Source organism: Arachis ipaensis, chromosome B08, assembly GCF_000816755.2.
Source record: "Arachis ipaensis cultivar K30076 chromosome B08, Araip1.1, whole genome shotgun sequence".
Taxonomy (NCBI): domain Eukaryota; kingdom Viridiplantae; phylum Streptophyta; class Magnoliopsida; order Fabales; family Fabaceae; genus Arachis; species Arachis ipaensis.
The window spans coordinates 13,740,216-13,753,066 of NC_029792.2; the positions used below are offsets into that span (position 1 = coordinate 13,740,216).

General features: G+C 39.9%; 1 protein-coding gene across 1 annotated transcript; it reads left to right on the forward strand.

Annotated features, from left to right (window-relative positions):
• Nucleotides 11,704-12,594, forward strand: LOC107610562. The gene is made up of 2 exons (XM_016312600.1): nucleotides 11,704-11,957; nucleotides 12,066-12,594. Exons 1-2 carry the CDS (start codon nucleotides 11,704-11,706, stop codon nucleotides 12,592-12,594), a joined length of 783 nt encoding a protein of 260 aa, XP_016168086.1.

Sequence of the window (12,851 nt, forward strand, 5' to 3'; positions counted from 1 at the left end):
TTAACGAAAGTGAGTAAGTTAGGGTATGGATTGGGTGGAATTGATGTATGGTGGGTTGGTGGTATGAGGTAATGTTGTATTGAAATGATATGACTTGTTATGGTGCTATGTTTTTAGAAGAGAAGTGGTATGGTGTTTGATTTTTTTTAAATGAAAGATTGAGGTTTGAACTTAGTATAAAGTTGGTTTTTTGTTGAACTTTGGCAAGCCATAACTTGGCTTCCGAACTCCCAAATAATTTCAAACTTGTTTTGTATGAAAATTGAGTCCGTGAAGTTTATGCCGTTCAAAGAATGGATGGAAAATGTTTTAAGATGAAAAAGTTATGCGCGTCGGAAGTTTGGGGTTTGAAAAAGGCAATTCTGCAGGATTCGGACTTAGTAAAATTTTTGGTAAAACGTGTGCCCACGCATACGCCTAGCCCACGCGTACGCGTGACATGAGACTTTTGCGTACACAGAACCCTCAGTCGCGTGTGGTGGCTACTGCCTCCCATGTATGCGTACGCGAGCGATCCAATGCGTACGTGACAATGACCAAAAGGATGGGTTTGGATTTTCGTACTAAAAATAGGATTGATGTTGCAAGTATAGTCCAAATCCAACCGTTGATCATCAATCAAATTATAATCCTAAAGATGTCACAATTCAATACAAAATATAACCGAGAGTATTTCGACTCCCGGGTCGTTCTCCCAAGGAACTAATGCCAACAAGTGCACAATTTTGGTTGCAAGAACAAAGGGGTTTTCTCAACAAGGAAACAAACAATCAAGAAATAAAAGAACAAGACAAAATTGCAATTAATGAAGTAATAAAAGAACAAAAGAACTATGTATGTAATATAAACGAGTAAGACTATAAAGTGATGGAAAAGTGGTTTAAAACATAAATGAAACCTTGACTTGGGATGAGTAATGGAATCCCTTCCTTGCCATAACCACAACTATGATAATTATGATGGATTAATCTCACTAAGTCAACCCTCACATCGGAGAGTAAGTTAAATGAGCATAAGTGTTCTTAACCCACAAATCCTAGCTTGCTTGCTAATTACCTTAGCAACAAATTAGTGTTAGTGGGAACAAGAACAATTAACAACCCAAGAATTATCACTAAATATTGGACATTATGGCTTTAGTAATCCATAACTTCATTTCCCTCCAAGCCAAGGGGTGGAAATTACCCTATAATCAAACTTGGCATTTCATCACACACATAGAGGGCATAAACATAAAACATGGCAAAATTGGTAAATTAATGAAAGCTATGAACCATAAATGATAACAAGCAAGCAAGGTAACTCAACAATCATAAAATAAGCATCAAACATCAAATTCAACAATTGGAAATCCAAAATTGCAAAGCTATGTAAATATGGACAAGAGAAATTGAAAAAGATAAAGTGTAGAACAAGTAATGTAATTAAAAGAGAAATTAAAGAAATACTTACAATGCAATTGCTATAATCCAAAATCAAACTTGAAGTATAAAATGCTACAAAACCCTAATTAAACCCTAAGAGAGCAAAACCTAAAACTACACTACTCCTACTCCTACTATGTGTTTCTACCCTACAAGTGAGATCTCCAAGCTAATGCCTTCATATTAGATGTTGCCCCTTGATATAGCCCTTGATTTCAGCCTCAAGGCTTCAGAAATGGGCCAAAAAGAGCTCCGAAATGCGAGTGCACGTGCATTTTTAATGAAGGCACGCACTGGTACCTGTGCGGGCGCACAGATGTGTGCGTCTGCACACTTCACCGAATTTCCACTTGTGCGTACGCACAGAGGGTTGTGCGCACGCACACTTCGCGATGCTCTGGATTCGCTTTGCTTGGGTTCTTGTGCGTACGCACAGGTTGTTGTGCGCACGCACGCATGCTGATTTCCTTCTTGTGCGTACGCATGCTTGCTTGTGCCTCTAGGGCCTAAAATCACTCAACAAATATATCATGGTATCGAATGGCATAAAAGTGGGATTAAAATCACTAATTTAAGCTCAAAATCACATGTTTTCACTAGGGATGTCAATGGGGCAGGGCGGGGGCGGGGGATGCCTCCCTGCTCCCCATCCCCGCCCTCAGATTTGCTCCCTATCCCCGCCCCATTTCCCGCTGTGGGGGAAAATTGCTCCCCATCCCCATTCCCCACGGAGCCCCATTTCCCGTGGGGACCCCATTCCCCATCTACATAATTGTTCTAACTAATTATTAATTTCCATATGAATAGAGCTACAAGTATCTATTTTATACAAAAACTGCAAGATTTTATACAAAAAGTCTAAATAACACGATGGTGACTTCTTTCGAAATAACGCAATGGGGGGACACAACGACAAGCCAAAGAAAAAAGCAGTGGACGAGGTGGGAGACGCGACAACAGAGAGGAGAATGGACACGACGGCAGAGTTACGAAAAGGAACGCCGCAAATAGAAATTACGACGTGGTAAGGGTGATGGCACGATGAGGTGTGATGATGCGGTGAGAAGGGTGACGAGGGGGTGGCTGCAGAGAGGTTGGATGGAGTATGGACAGCCTTAGGGATCTCTGAATTGAAGAGAGGTTATGCAAATAAAGATTAGGAGTTTTGGGTTTCTATATATATGTGTGTGAGAGAAATGACTAAAAAACATATATGAGAAATAAACTATTAAGGATAATTCAAGGAATTCATAAATTTCGGGGAATAGCAGGGACGGGGCGGGGATCCCCGCTCAGGTCCCTGTGCCTGCTTCGGGGGAATTTTGTCCCCCATCCCCATCCCCGCGGAGAAAATTCCCCACAATCGGATCCCCATTCGGGACAGTCCCCGCAGGGATCCCCGCGTCTCGGGGAATTTTGCCATCCCTAGTTTTCACAGTTAGGCACAATCTAAAGAGAAAACAAAAAAGTATGCCATTTTAGTGCTTAAGTGTGAGTTTATGTGATGAAATCCATCCAAATTGAGCTAAAATATATCGGAAAATATGGACTCATCTGTACGCGTCATGAATTTTTGTGAGTTTATGTGATGAATAAGTGTATGTTTGAAATACCTGGGTAGTAGCAAGGATGGTGGTTCACCCTGCTTGCTCCAGGTTAATGTTTGAGAATTGATAATGATCATGCTTGATTTAAGTTAAACTAAAGTATGTTTGTGACGCCTGGGTAGTAGCAAGGATGGTGGTTCGTTTCGCTTGCTCCAAGTTGAGCTTTTAAACACCCGCCTAGGTAGTAGCCGCAGTAGTGGTTATTCCACTGGCTCTGGGTTGAGCGGGTAGTAGCAAGGGGGTTGTAGCTCAAGCCCACTTGCTCCGCGATGGGTGTTTCAGTCCATGGTTAGCTACCAGGACGTGTCGGGTTGGGTATATAACCGACAGATGATATCATCAGCCATAGGACAGGCATGCAACATATGCATATTATTTGAATTGCTTGCTTGTGCATTAATTAGGATTGCCTAAGTGATTATAATATGCTATTTGTGATATTTGCTATATGTATTACTTGTATCCTACCTTTGTTTGCCATTGTTTGTTTTTTTTTTCTTTGTATCTTTACCGGAGATGGAGGAACAGAGGGAAGGCAAAGAGATTTAGGGTATTAGTCAAGTTTTAATTGGATTTAAGGAATTGGTTAAGTTTAGAAAGCCTTAGAAAACTACCCTGATTCATGGTTTCTGTTTTAGTTATTTAAGAACAATTCCTTGTTTTGTGTCATCAAGTGAAGATGCATATGTCTTGAACAATGAATGCATGAGTATTACCCTACTATCCAAGTTTTCTCAATGAATATCCCAAATAAGCTTATCACCAATGTTTCCCAACAATTTTCCCCCATGCTTAGAGTATACACACTACTCCACCCAAGCTAATCAAAGAGTAATCCAGGGACATCAATGGTTTTTCGCTTTAGGGAGAATAATGTGCTTAGCATTAGAACGAAAGGGGATTTAAAGGCTCAAAAAGGGGTTACAAAGGTGAATGCAAGGGTTGGCCATATAGGTTAGTGAGTTCAATAACAAGAATGGCCTCAGTCATGCTAAGTGCAATCAAACAACAAATATAGGACATATAGATTCATGCAAATCAATGATCACAATAAAAAGGAGTGTAATCACTCAAGAACAAACTTTATGGTTGGAAATGTGTAACCATCTATTAGAGCTTAAATCTCCCAAGGTATGTTGTTCTAGCTCTTTTCTATGTTCTATAAAAAAGGATGCTTTAAGCAAGTTGAAAAACAATTTTTCAATTCAATCAATGGCATGCCCTAAGAAGGGTTTCATGAAAGTTCCTTGTTGTTTCACCAAACTTATTTCCTATATGTATGTGTGTTGTGATGGATGCAATTTTCAAAAATATTTTCTAGTTCTATTCCTAATTTTTAACATTGCAAAAATTAACATGATCAATTAGGACAAAATTGAACTAGGTGCTATACTATTCACAACATCCAATCACAACTTCTATCTATAAAATATATACTAAAAAAAAGATGCAAAATTGCAACATGCAATAACTAGAAATAAACTATGCATAAGCTAAGATATATATACCAAAAAAAAAAAAATGCAATGCAACAGTCAAAAGTACTCGAATATCTGCAAGAAACATAGAAAAAGAAAACAAAAAATAGAGTACAAAGTGTTCGGAAAAGAAAGTTTACGCCCCGAGATGAAAAATCCTCCCCCACACTTAAGCGTTGCATGGTCCTCCGTGCATGAACATGATCCGGGGGGAATGTCTCTAAGTTCCTCCACCTTCAGCTGGTGGATGCGAGGGCTTGGGTTGTGTGAAAACTGCCAAGTCCAATGCATTTTGGCATCTTCGTCCACGGTGTCCTTCTCCTCTCCTGGCTCCTTGCCTTCGCGTCTCATCCTCAAAAAGAATGAATAAAGTATAATTAAGAATTATAAGGCAAGTAGCACAAAAAGGTAAAGGAGAGAGAAAATAAGTATCTAATTGAGGAAGTTTGCATAGTTGTATGGTACGATGAAAAGATGAGCCATGTGTGTATTCCAAGTGTGCACGAGGATAGAATACACATAACAGCCGGTTAAAATGGTATCCACACAATCAAAAAGTAAGAATGGGTTCCTCAATTAAATGGCCTAAGATGCAACTAATGGATGAGCAACATTTAAGCACATGCAAACTTAGGCAACTACAACAAGAGTGAATTGAATGTAGGAATTATTGGATATTGAAGGTGTGCAAGTGAAATAGCAAAATTGATATATAAAATACTACAACAAACAATAACCAATTTAATGATGAAGAAGAACTACTTATTCATCCTTAGGCATATTCAAATAATCACATGGTTAATGTGTTTGTTACAAAAAGGTGACCAACTTGATAGAATCAAGTTAAGTCAACTCAAACAAATGCAAGGCATTAAAAAGAAACAAGGACCTTGTGATGTGATTATGTTGACTTAAAATCCATGGTGAACAAGCAATTCAATTCAATTCACTAAATTCCATGTGCACTCATAAAAGTTTCACCTAATATGCAACAAAATGTAATGTGCAAATCCAAGTAGGTGCTAGTAATTGAAGGTAAAGTACAAGTGCATCGATGAAATTCAATCAACAAGCAACCCAATCAAACAACAAGCAAACAATTGCAGTTTATTTACCTAACAAACAACTTAAAGCAAAACAAATATAATTACTAAAACAAAAATGAGATGCAATGAAAACGAAGTAAAATAAGTAGAAAATAAGGTAAAAGAAAGAGAAGAGAGGGATGGAGTGGGCGGAAAGTGCGTTAGGGCTTATTTAAAGTGGAATAGGAATGTTGCCCAAAACAGCACCTGTGCGCACACACAGGTACGTGTGCGTACGCACAAAAAGGTAAAACAGGGGGTGTGTGCGCTCGCACAAGGCGTGCGAGTGCTCCGAACAGAGAGGGAAATAAGACGTGTGCGTGCGCACCTAAGTGTGCAGACGCAAATTTTTTTTTAAAGGGATCATGTGTGCGCACGCACAAGAGCGAAAAAGGGGTATGGGGTGCAGGCGCACAGGCTATGCTAACACTCCCATCAGAGGAGACGCAAGCTAGCGTGCGGACGCACAAGCCTGTGTAGCCGCACAGAGAGCGCGATAAGGAACATACGTGCGTACGCACAAGGTGGTGCGTACGCACAGACCGAGGAAAACAGGGGAGTGCCCACGCACACGCTGTGCTGTCGCTGCGAACAGAGGGCAATACAAAGAGTGTGTGGGCACACAGGCTTGTGTGCTTGCACAGGTCGCGAAACTCACAGTTGTGTGCGCACACACAGCAGCGTGCGTACGCACAGATGCCCTGTTTCAAAAATTTTTTTCTTTCAAAAACTAAAGTACCAAGCCTTAGTACAATAAAAAATCTCAACTCCAAACATTCAAAACTTCACCAAATCATGATCCATACAAAAATCATCCTATCTAAACTCAAAATTGAACTAATGCTAGGCTAACTAAGACAAGCAAACATGCAAAAAACTAAGACTATAAACAAAGAGAAAGGGTAGGAAAGATGTTACCATGGTGGGGTGTCTCCCACCTAACACTTTGGTTTATAGTCCTGAAGTTGGACTTATTGAGGAGACTCTAGCTAGGGTGGCTTGTGTTTCCACTCCTCCTTGAACCTCCATCCAAGCTTGCACTTTAACTCTCCTCCGGGATCCCATATTCTAGGCATCCGTTCACCTTCTTGTTGATCTTTATGCTTCAAGCCGGATGGATAAGCTCCTAATTGACCCTTGTAACAATCCAACATTTTTCAAAAATCACCCAATTGTGCTTCACACCATTCTTGAACTCCAATTCTTGAATTGTTCTTCTTGAAGGGCCTTGGATTCTCTTGGCAACCAATACCCCTTTCTCCACCATGTACCGACCCAAGAAGGACTTTGAGTTGGTAATCCGTTTCCAAGATAGCATATTGATGGGGGCCAATGAAGTTTAATGGTGAAATTGCCATCCACTCAATGTGCTCTTGGAATGGAGTTACTTCCTCAACAACTTCCTCTTCCCCACCACTCAAATCATAACAAGGAGGTTGTGAGAAGTCTACCTCCATGTCTCTCTCAAACTCAATGGGAAGAGGCTCATTAGGATCATTAAAGGGGTTGATCAAGGAGGACAAAAAATCATTAATGATGGAATCCTCATCTTGATCAATCTCCCTCAACTCCTCTTTTCTCCCCTCTGGTTCAAATACTTCACTTTCTTCCTCTTGTTGCACTTCAAGCTCTAACCCTTCTTTCCCTTGTGGCTCTATATTCTCCTCTTCACTCCATTCTTTAGTTGATCCTTCACATTCTTCAAGAGGAATGCCTTGATCGGATGAGCGTAGGAGGATTAAGCGGTTTACTGCTTCGCCTATGGTAGCCATGAAGTGCCCTTGTATCCTTTGGAATTCTTCTTGCTCTTGGAGAAAGGCTTGAAGGTCTTGATAGTCTTGGGCCAAGGGTGGGAAAGTTTTACATTGTGGTGAAAAATGAGGTTCATTGTTTGGGAGGAAGGTTGTATATGTGGGAGGTAGTTCATGTTGATGAGTATCTTGAGGTGGTATGTATGGATGTGGTTGTTGGTAGTAGTGGTGTGGTGTTTGAAAATGTGGTGGTTGAGGATTATGTTGGAGGTATGGGTCATAGGTATATGGTGGCGTAGGTGCATAATCAAGATGAAATCCACCATATCCTTAGGTTGGGTATGTGCATTGGGAAGGGTATAGTTCATTGTAGTATGGAGGAGGTTGCTCCTTCCAAAATTGATGCTCTAATCCCATGACACAATCCAAAATTGAGGTTATCAATCCCTACAAAATAAGAACAACCAAACTCCAAACCAAGAGGGTGATAACTCATAGAGAAAATTGAAAATAACAACAAAAGACATCAATTAACAAAATAAACAAAATCCTAATTACCAATAAAAGCAAACAAGCAACCAAAAAGTATCTATTCACACTATGGACATATTTACAACAACCAAAATATAACACTCATGACGCTAGTTCCCCGGCAACGGCGCCAAAATTTGACAATGAACAAAAGCATGGGTTTAGATTTTCGTACTAAAAATAGGATTGACGTTGCAAGTATAGTCCAAACCCAACCATTGATCATCAATCAAATTATAATCCTAAAGATGTCAGAATTCAATACAAAATATAACCGAGAGTATTTTGACTCCCGAGTCGTTCTCCCAAGGAACTAATGCCAACAAGTGCACAATTTTGGTTGCAAGAACAAAGGGGTTTTCTCAACAAGGAAACAAACAATCAAGAAATAAAAGAACAAGACAAAATTGCAATTAACGAAGTAATAAAAGAACAAAAGAACTATGTATGTAATATAAATGAGTAAGACTATAAAGTGATGGAAACGTGGTTTAAAACATAAATGAAACCTTGACTTGGGATGAGTAATGAAATCCCTTCCTTGCCATAACCACAACTATGATAATTATGATGGATTAATCTCACTAAGTCAACCCTCACATCGGAGAGTAAGTTAAATGAGCATAAGTGTTCTTAACCCACAAATCCTAGCTTGCTTGCTAATTACCTTAGCAACAAATTAGTGTTAGTGGGAACAAAAACAATTAACAACCCAAGAATTATCACTAAATATTGGACATTATGGCTCTAGTAATCCATAACTTCATTTTCCACCAAGCCAAGGGATGGAAATTACCCCATAATCAAACTTGGCATTTCATCAAATAAATAGAGGGCATAAACATAAAACATGGCAAAATTGGTAAATTAATAAAAGCTATGAACCATAAATGATAACAAGCAAGCAAGGTAACTCAACAATCATAAAATAAGCATCAAACATCAAATTCAATAATTGGAAATCCAAAATTGCAAAGCTATGTAAATATGGACAAGAGAAATTGAAATAGATGAAAGTGTAGAACAAGTAATGTAATTAAAAGAGAAATTAAAGAAATACTTACAATGCAACTGCTATAATCCAAAATCAAACTTGAAGTATAAAATGCCACAAAACCCTAATTAAACCCTAAGAGAGCAAAACCTAAAACTACACTACTCCTACTCCTACTATGTGTTTCTACCCTACAAGTGAGCTCTCCAAGCTAATGCCTTCATATGAGATGTTGCCCCCTTGATATAGCCCTTGATTTCAACCTCAAGCCTTCAGAAACGGGCCAAAAAGATCCCAAAACGTGAGTGCACGTGCATTTTTAATGAAGGCAAGCACTAGTACCTGTGCGGGTGCACAGATGTGTGCGTCCGCACACTTCGCCGAATTTCCACTTGTGCGTACGCACAGAGGGTTGTGCGTACGCACACTTCGCGATGCTTTGGATTGGCTCTGCTAGGGTTCTTGTGCATACACACAGGTTGTTGTGCGCACGCACGCATGCTGATTTCCTTCTTGTGCGTATGCACGCTTGCTTGTGCGTACGCACACATGGATGTGTGCTTCTCCTTTGTTTTCTTCATACTTTCTCCCTTTGTACATGCTTCCTTTCACTTCTACCATCCTATTCTTGCCTCTAGGGCCTAAAATCACTCAACAAACACGTCATGGCATCGAATGGCATAAAAGTAGGATTAAAATCACTAATTTAAGCTCAAAATTGCATGTTTTCACATTTAGGCACAATCTAAAGAGAAAACACAAAAGTATGCTATTTTGGTGCTTAAGTGTGAGTTTATGTGATGAAATCTATCCAAATTGAGCTAAAATATATCGGAAAATATGGACTCATCAGTACGCGTCATGGGCTAAACTTGCACGCCCATGCATATGCGTGGCCGACGCGTATGCGTGGCCCCTGTTTTCTGCAAAAATTGGATTTGAGTTTTAAACCAAATTTTAAAATTTTAAACCCCTAATTTCATTCTTTTAGTCATATAATATAATAATAAACCTAGTAATTAGCTGAAGCTAGGAATTTGAGGTAGTTTGGGGGTGAAGTAAAGAGTAAATATGATGAATCATATGAGAATGATGTGAAGGTATGAGAAGTTGATAATGACATAGCAATGATGAATGGTTGTGAAATGATTATGTATGACTGTGATTGATATGATGTTTGATGATTGAAATGAGAGGGAATGAATAAGTGTATGTTTGAGATACCTGGGTAGTAGCAAGGATGGTGGTTCACCACGCTTGCTCCAGGTTAATATTTGAGAATTGATAATGATCATGCTTGATTTAAATTGAACAAAAGTATGCTTGTGACGCCTGGGTAGTAGCAAGGATGGTGGTTCATCCCGCTTACTCCAGGTTGAGCTTTTAAACACCCGCCTGGGTAGTAGCCGCAGTAGTGGTTATTCCACTGGCTCTGGGTTGAGCGGGTAGTAGCAAGGGGGTTGTAGCTCAAGCCCACTTGCTCTGCGATGGGTGTTTCAGTCCATGGTTAGCTACCAGGACGTGTCGGGTTGGGTATATAATCGACGGATGATATCATCAGCCATAGGACAGGCATGCATCATATGCATATTGTTTGAATTGCTTGCTTGTGCATTGATTAGGATTGCCTAAGTGATTATAATATGCTATTTGTGATATTTGCTATATGTATTACTTATATCCTAGCTGTGTTTGCCATTGTCTATTTGTTTGTCTTTGTAACTTTACCGGAGATGGAGGAACAGAGGGAAGGCAAAGAGATTTAGGGTATTAGTCAAGTTTTAATTGGATTTAAGGAATTGGTTAAGTTTAGAAAGCCTTAGAAAACTACCCTGATTCATGGTTTCTGTTTTAGTTATTTTAGTTTTATAATCTGAGTGTCGGCATTCTAGGATTGCCTCTGGTATTCCCAAAACCTTATATATTATGTGCGTGGCACCTTTACCATGCTGAGAACCTCCGGTTCTCACCCCATACTGTGTTGTGTTTTTCAGATGCAGGTCGAGAGGCTTCTCGCTAGGCGTCTGGACTTCTGCAGCGGAGTAGTTCTTGGGTTTATTTTGATATATAGCTTATGTATATACATACACTTAACTCTCTCTGATTAACTTGTTATTTTGTTCCTCTTAGAGGCTAATGAAGAGCTAGGGTTTTATTTATGTATTTTGGGCTTTGGGATATGTACATATGTATGTAAATATTCTCCGGCCAACCTTGACTTCGCAGGCTGAGTTAGGAGCTTGTTATTAAGTATCTTTTTGGCTCTCTACTCCTAGTTTCTGTTATATTATGTTCGTTGACTTTCGGTTCCTTCACACGCAAGTAAGATTGTTTTTTGAGCGATGCGCTTTTTATTTCTATGATTTTGTTTTACCCGTTTCTCAAGGCTCCTAGTTAAATATCTCTTTCACTATTATCATATATAAATTTTTACTTTTAGATGTCGTAATACCTTACTATCTCAGTCTTATGACTTAAGCATAAGATTAAGTGTGGTAGGGTGTTACATTATGGTATCAGAATAATTCGTTCCTGTAGAGCCTGAGGGACGGACTGACTATGCTTCTGGGTATACTCTGAGTGTCTATACATGCTGATTAGGATATCTAACCGATATATATGGTATGAATGTTCATGAGCATGCGTTTAGAACTTTGATGCACTAGACTTGTGATATTGAGACTGATTACCTTGATATCACTTGTTTGGTGTGAATAGGGACCAGATGGTGACTCGTGAACGTGGTCACGGTTGAGGGAGAGATAGGACTAGTAACTCAGAACCTGAGACAACTGAGAATAATCCTGCGAACTTTATGACTGCCCTGGAGAACATGGCTGCTGCTATGCAGGCTACGGCTGCGGCATTTGGGAATCAAGCCGATAATGGAAATGGTGATGATAGGGGAAATGGGCTAATGACCTTAGCAACCTTCCTTAAGATAAACCCGCCCATTTTTAGAGGGACAACGAACCCCACAGAGGCAGATAACTGGTTTCAGGCAATGGAACGGGCGTTACAAGCACAACAAGTTCCTAAAAGTCAATGTGTTGAGTTTGCAACTTATCAGTTAACGGGTGAAGCCCAGTATTGGTGGCAGGGTACGTGACGCCTACTGCAGCAAGATGATGTTGTAATACCTTGGAATGCCTTTCAGTTGGAATTCTACAAAAAATACTTTCCAAATTCAATCAGGACGGATAAAGAACTTGAATTGTTGCAACTGAAGCAGGGTCAAATGTCTGTAACCGAATACACAAACAAGTTTGAGGAATTATGTCGATTCTCCAAGACTTTTCAGGGTGCTCCAGGAGACTTTGAGGAATGGAAATGCATCAAATACGAAGGGAGACTTCAGAGTGATATACTGAGTTCAGTGGGTCCGATGGAGATCAGAGTTTTCTCAGACTTGGTAAACAAGAGTAGGGTCACGGAAGATTGTTTGAAGAAGGCTGCTATGGAGAGGAATGATAGCCGGGAATGCCACCGAAGAGACCACAATTGGAATTTGGCACCAATGGGCCAGAAATTCAAGAAAAGAGGGAAACAAACAAGGGATACTTCGGAGGAGCTGACATGTCAGAAGTGTGGTCGTTACCATACGGATAGGCCGTGCTGCTTTGGCTTGGGCATATGTTACAAGTGTGGTCTACCAGGGCACGTATCTAGGAACTGTCCGCAGGGAAAGACTCAAGATGGGGGACGATCGAAACAGCAAGATTGAGGTAATTGCAAAAATTGATAACCAAAAATTTAAATTGTAATATGTGATTTTGAAACACCACATTTATTTATAGCCTGCGTCATGGATGAGGATGTAAGATTGGAAGTGTCAAGCTTAGTGTTAAACCTAGGACTTGGTGGAAGGGAGTAATGAAAGAAAAATATGTTTGATCGAGTGCTACCTTGTGGAGAACACCCATTTTGTTAGTAGAAAGAGAAGACCATAGTAGTAGACTGTATGCGAGAGGGATAGTACCG

Coding starts and splice junctions, on each gene's coding strand:
- LOC107610562 (XM_016312600.1), top strand. CDS start 11,704: ATGGCTGCTGCTATGCAGGCTACGGCTGCGGCATTTGGGAATCAAGCC. Junction 11,958..12,065: donor CAGTTAACGGGTGAAGCCCA/GTATTGGTGGCA, acceptor AAATTCAATCAG/GACGGATAAAGAACTTGAAT.